The sequence below is a fragment of the Antedon mediterranea genome, chromosome 9, assembly GCF_964355755.1.
Source record: "Antedon mediterranea chromosome 9, ecAntMedi1.1, whole genome shotgun sequence".
NCBI lineage: Eukaryota > Metazoa > Echinodermata > Crinoidea > Comatulida > Antedonidae > Antedon > Antedon mediterranea.
This window is the reverse complement of record NC_092678.1, coordinates 14,918,437-14,924,436: the sequence shown is the minus strand read 5'-3', so window position 1 is coordinate 14,924,436 and position 6,000 is coordinate 14,918,437. Positions and strand designations below refer to the sequence as shown.

At 33.3% G+C, this 6,000-nt stretch overlaps 1 protein-coding gene across 1 annotated transcript; it reads right to left on the bottom strand.

Annotated features, from left to right (window-relative positions):
- Positions 1-2,152: 2,152 nt before the first annotated feature.
- Positions 2,153-2,686, bottom strand: LOC140058215 (uncharacterized). The gene has a single exon (XM_072103779.1). The coding sequence runs from the start codon at positions 2,684-2,686 to the stop codon at positions 2,153-2,155; it is 534 nt and encodes a 177-aa protein (XP_071959880.1).
- Between the last annotated feature and the right edge of the window lie 3,314 nt (positions 2,687-6,000).

Genomic DNA, 6,000 nt, shown 5'->3' with positions numbered 1-6,000 from the left:
ACCATAAGATATATTACATTTATCAGAAGCAGTTATAACTTCGCCAGTATTTTCATTTTCTAGTGAATCACGAATTGATTTAATTTTATTTACAAAAAACACAGAAAGTCTTTCAGCAAGAGCTTCATCGGAGACAGACGAAGGAAGGACCGATGACTTGGAGTGATGTAAAAGTTTATTTACTATATTGAAAAGTTTCTTTTGATCACCTGTGCAGTCACTAACCAGACTAGAGTAATACCGCGTCTTGGCCTTTTCAATCAGTCCATTTACAACGCATCTTTGAACACAGTATTCCTGTCTATCCTTAGGAAGCTTTGATTTCATCCATTTACGTTCAAGTTGACGACGTACTTTCCTTTCAGGTCGAATTTCATCGGTATACCACGGTTTAGCTTCCTTTTGCCTAATTGTTTTTTTTTCTCTTTTGTGGTTAACCACCACCTTTATTCATTCTTTCATACAAATTTCGTTCACATTTCATTTTCATACATTAAATTTCTGTTTTCTACTTTTTTCGTTATTTTCTGATTTTTACTCTTTTAACCTTTATACATAGTGGTTTGATTATATGCATACAAAAACTGTACATCTTAAAATACAAAAATGGATGCCACTTATAAGTTACAACATGCCTAGTGTATTCATATCTTTTAAAATATATTTAAACTGAATCCAGGGATTCTGGCATACAGGTTTTTTAAGTTCAGTTTTAATTTTAATTATGTATATGACGTACACAGCTATTGAATACAATTGGTTTTTTAATTGACATTTACTTCCTAACAGGAGTTCTTTGAACGAGCTACTGCTGTTATCTAGCTTTTTAAATATATTGTCAATTTTTCCCCATAGTATTTGATTACGTCTACAATAATAAAACATATGTTTTTCGTCTTCAATGACTCCACAATTGTTACATATGTTATTATTTTTCAGTTTCCAGTTATACAGTTTTAGATTTGTAGGTACAACTCTATTTAGTAATTTGTAATTCAATTGGGCAAATTTCTTAATTTTTTCGTTTTTCACTTTTCTTTTCCAGACATCACACCACTTGATATCTTCATTAAATATGTTATTCCATTTAAGTATGCTTTTCGGGGGAATAAAAACATTATTAACAAAGTTAGAATAAACATCTTTTGTTGTCATCTTAATTATATTGTTGATATTGTATTCCAGATTCACATTCATATATTGGTTCATATTTGGCATATTATGTTTAATTATACTTAACCACTCTTTTGGAATAGCTCTGGTTAGAGAAACAAATTCAGCTATCCAGTTTTTCTTAATACGTAATTGTTTAATTATTTCTATAGGTTTCATTAGACGATTGAAAATAATTATATCTCCAATTTGATTAAAACCTGCATCTATCCAGTTCTTAAAGAATAGTGGTTTGTTTCTATATTTAATATCATTATTACCCCATAAGTTTTGCTTTATCACTTCTTCATACTCGTTAATTGTACCTTCATTATTCATATTATTAAATTCAACACAACACTTTAGAACATTATAATAAAAAGATGGTATATTATCTAAGCCCATGTTATTTTGAAAATTGATATTTGACATACTTAAAATTAGTTGTTCGGTTCCAAATTTGTTAAAATAGTATAGTGGTAAGATTTTCCATCTTACGTGTTTTCTACACAGTAATTTTCTTGCCCATATCATTTTCAGAGAGTTTATGTGTAATGCGAAATCAGGCATACCTATGCCCCCTTTAATCATCTTACCGATTAAAGTTTTTCTTTTTATTTTTTCTGTTTTTCCATTCCATAAAAAGTTATATATCAATTTATTTATTTTAAAAATAACATCATCTGGTACATCAATTATACATGCATTGTATGTTAGTTTAGACAAAGCTAAACTTTTTAAAATGGTAACTTTGCCAAAAAAGGTTAGGTTTCTTCCTTTCCATCTATTGAGTAGCATTTCTAAGTTTGCCACCTTACTATCCCAATTTAATTCACTGCATTTGTTCTCATTATATCCCAGATAAATACCCAAAATCTTAATTGGTTCATTAACCCAATTTAGACTGCATGGTTTTTGAATTTTGTTTACATTTTTGCCAATCCAAATAGCGTTGGTTTTTTTTTTATTTAAAGTCATACCAGACACTTTACCAAACTTATTAACAATGTTTAAACCAATCTCTATACTTTTTTTCATTTCCCACAAAGAGTACAGTGTCATCTGCCAGCTGCGCAATGCGAACTTCCTCACCATTATCATTGTTAGGTAAAGATATTCCTTTATAGCATTTATCTTTTCTTATATTACACGCCATAATGTCTACTACTAAAATAAAGAGTAACGCCGACAATGGGCAACCCTGTCTTATTCCGCATTCCATTTCAAAACTTTCTGAAATCCAACCATTATTAACAATAACACATTCAGATTTACTATAAATTGTATTTACCCATTTTAGAAAGGATTCTCCAAAATTAAATTTTTTTAGACGTACCTTAAACATAAAATCTCTATTTACAGAATCAAATGCTTTTCTAAAATCAAGGGATAGAATAGCTCCTTCGATTTGTTCTTCTGCTGTATAATACAGAATATCATTAATTAGACGGACGTTTTCTCCAGCGAATCGTCCTTTAATGTACCCCTTTTGGTCATTGTCAACTACATTTTCAATTACTTTATGAAGTCTCATACATAGAATATGAGTTAAAATTTTGTAGTCTGTATTTAATAAAGTGATAGGACGCCAGTTTTCAAGCAATTTTTTATCACCTTTTTTGTATAATAGGCTTATAATACCACGTTTCTGTGTAGAACTCATTTCATTGTTAAAATAACATGCATTTAGAGCGTCACAAACAATGTGTTTAATGTCATCCCAGAGATGTAAATAAAACTCAACGGTCAAGCCATCACATCCGGGAGTTTTATTTAATTTCATTTTTTTAATTGCATTGGTACATTCATTTATTGTGACACTACCTTCACATATCCCTTTTTCTTCTTCAGTTAAACTCGTTACATTTCATTTATCTAGGTAAGTGTTGCCTAATTGTTTTGTTCTGAACTGGCGCATGTAAATCAAGTACAGCTCTGAGATCAGAATAGCTTTCTACACTGTCTTCAAGAATTACACTTACATCGGTTATATTAGACACACAGGCTTTAATGTCATTTGTGAATTTCTCAATATCAATTTGTTTTAGGTTGCAACTTTTTCTTACAGTTTTGTGTGTTGTGGGCCGTTTAAGATCAAACTTGCAAAATATGGCAAAATGATCTGACAGGCCAGGGTGTATCTTTACATCCGAGAGAGGTAGATCATCTCTAGTGATGATAAGGTCGAGGCAGTGCCCACTACAGTGTGTGGGTTCATTTATATGCTGCTGGAGACCAAACGATCTAAGCAGTGTTTTAAATCTATCCGCTGCCACATTTTTTTTATTATCCATATGGATATTAAAGTCTCCGCAGAAAACAATTTCAGACGAAAAGAGAATAAAGTCAAACAAAATTTTTTCAAAATCATTTAGGAACTCTGTAACAGACAAGGTTGGTGGTCGATATATGTTAACTAAACGAAGAGATTTCGAGTTAGACGTAATATGTATAGCCTCAAATGATGCATATTTATGTACATCCGTTTTCAAGTTAACAACTAAGCTTGACTTAGACAGAATTCCAACACCACCCCCAGTTTTGTCCACCCTAGGGACATGCACAAAGCGATATCCTAGTGGAGTTAAATCTCCAATCACAAGATCATCATCTGGTCTTAACCAGGTTTCAGACACCGCCACTACATCTAGATTATAGCTAACAACTAAGTCCACAAATTCATCACACTTTTTACGCAGTGAACGTGCATTTAGAACGCCAAAATTAATATGTGCTTTTTCTATAGACCTATGTTTTTCTGTGGATTTAGTACTCGTCTCACCATTTCCAGATACTTGCTCCACTCTTTTTCTTGAGGCTTTGCGTTGCGTGGATCGAGCATTAAGTACACATAATTTTAATTTAGAAAAATGAGTACTTATGGCGCTGTGTCCTTTTGCAGTCGGTGGACTGTGTCCAGGTACTGGCTCCACTCTTGGTGTATTTGGTCTCTGTGGGGTTTTTTTTGTAGAAATTGATGATTCTCCAATGGACGATTTGCTTCCGTTTGTCGTTGATACATATTCGCACGATGAAAAATCGACGACTGTGGCTGGTGTATGTCAGGCACAGGTACAGACAAAGATTCGTCACACGAATTTCCATTGATGTGGTTTATAACATTTTTGGCAAATGACCCAACTCCAATTTGGTTTAGGTGAGTTCCATCCGAAGACAGGTGTTTTGACATGATACAACTATTGTCAATAAAGCCCCAATTTCGCTGTCTAGCAACTGCTCGTATCTTGTCATTGGCATCGTTTATACGCTTAGATTCTGTAAGAGATTCATGTTTTTGATGAATTATCGAGGAGATTGTTACTCTTCTCGGTTGTAAAGATTCTCCGAGAGATGATATTTTTACTGCAATAGTGGCTGGGTCATCTGAGGAGTTATTAGTTCCCGCGTGTAGAATAATTATATCCATATTATGTTCTGTTGACAGCTGCCTTGTGTGCAATGTCATCAATTTTCGCGCCTCTCATTGTCTGACAGATTACGTTCAGATTTGTTGACCTGCTAAGTCGTTTTGGTTTAAACTGTTTTATCATCGAATCTCCAATAATCAAGATTTTTTTTATCTAAAGCTGTATCAGAGTGTATCTGTTTGTGTTTGTTTCTATATTGGCTTAGTTGATCCTGGTATGCAGCAGACGCAGATGATTTTGATTTGGTCAGTTTTGAAGGAGTAGAAGATGGCTGCCTGTTGGTAAGCTCCTCAAACAGATTATCAATCAATTGTTCAGTTTGTGTAATAGAATCGTTTGTGTTAGAAGAAACTTTCCTTGTTTGCGTTGTCGTAGAACTTGTGTGACTTTCCATTATTTGTTTTCTCGTCCTACGTTGTAGTTCAAAATCTGAGGTGTCGATGGCAATTTGCGTTCTTTTTAGTTCATATATTTCGTCTTTAGCTATGGATAAGCCACGCTCCGTTTCTGTAACTTGTTGACGTAATGTCTTTATTTGTTCTTCTTTGTTCATTGTCCGTTTTTCCCATAACCTCCAAGACTCAAAGTCAAGTTTCAGATTTTTGTTTTCCTTCTCCAATTTTTTCATTCTTTCATTAGATTTGTCGATCTCAGCTCTAATTTTAGAAATGTCATCATTTTTTTTTTTTTGGGACAGTGTATTTTTAGATGCCTTTGTTTCAGAGACTCAACCTCAGATTTTAGTGATTTGTTTTCTGTTCTGAGATTTTCATTTTCTGTTCTTACAATTTGTAGCTTAGGCTCATAGTTTTCTTCCATATAGTTGACAATAATATTGTTAAACCTTTTATCAAAGGTTCCAGGATGTTGCTCATTTATTGGAGGGAATTCATCGCAGATTCTCAATAAGGTTGGCGGAGAACAAGCAGTTTGTGAGTTTGGCTTAGAATCCATTTTTGTTAGTGTTGGGGGAAAATCAGATATGTCGATCCTCTCCATTTCTTTTTCCATATGTATACCATTTGTATTAGCTTGGCATTTGTATATCTTCTTTTTTTCGTTTTTTTTTTTCTGTTTCTTATCAGCCATCGCCTAGTCGTATCAAAAAGCTATTGTAAACCGAGAGTCGATCAAGCGTGAAGAACAAAAACAAAAGAAAACAAAAGATCTTGATAGTCCTTTCAGTGTTGCGTAATAGCTTGCACTGGGCGGCGATTCCTTTGATCTGACAATAGGCGCTAAAAATACGTATCAATCTTCTCAGTAAAATCAGTTTAAATTTGTGAAAACAGCTAACAGAGATATTAAACTTTGATATTTCTTGTAACTAAGGTCGAGATCTTCACGATCGGTGATAAGTTGATTCTTTACAACAAAAGTTTAATGTCAAATATTAAAGTAGACGGAAATTATAGAATGG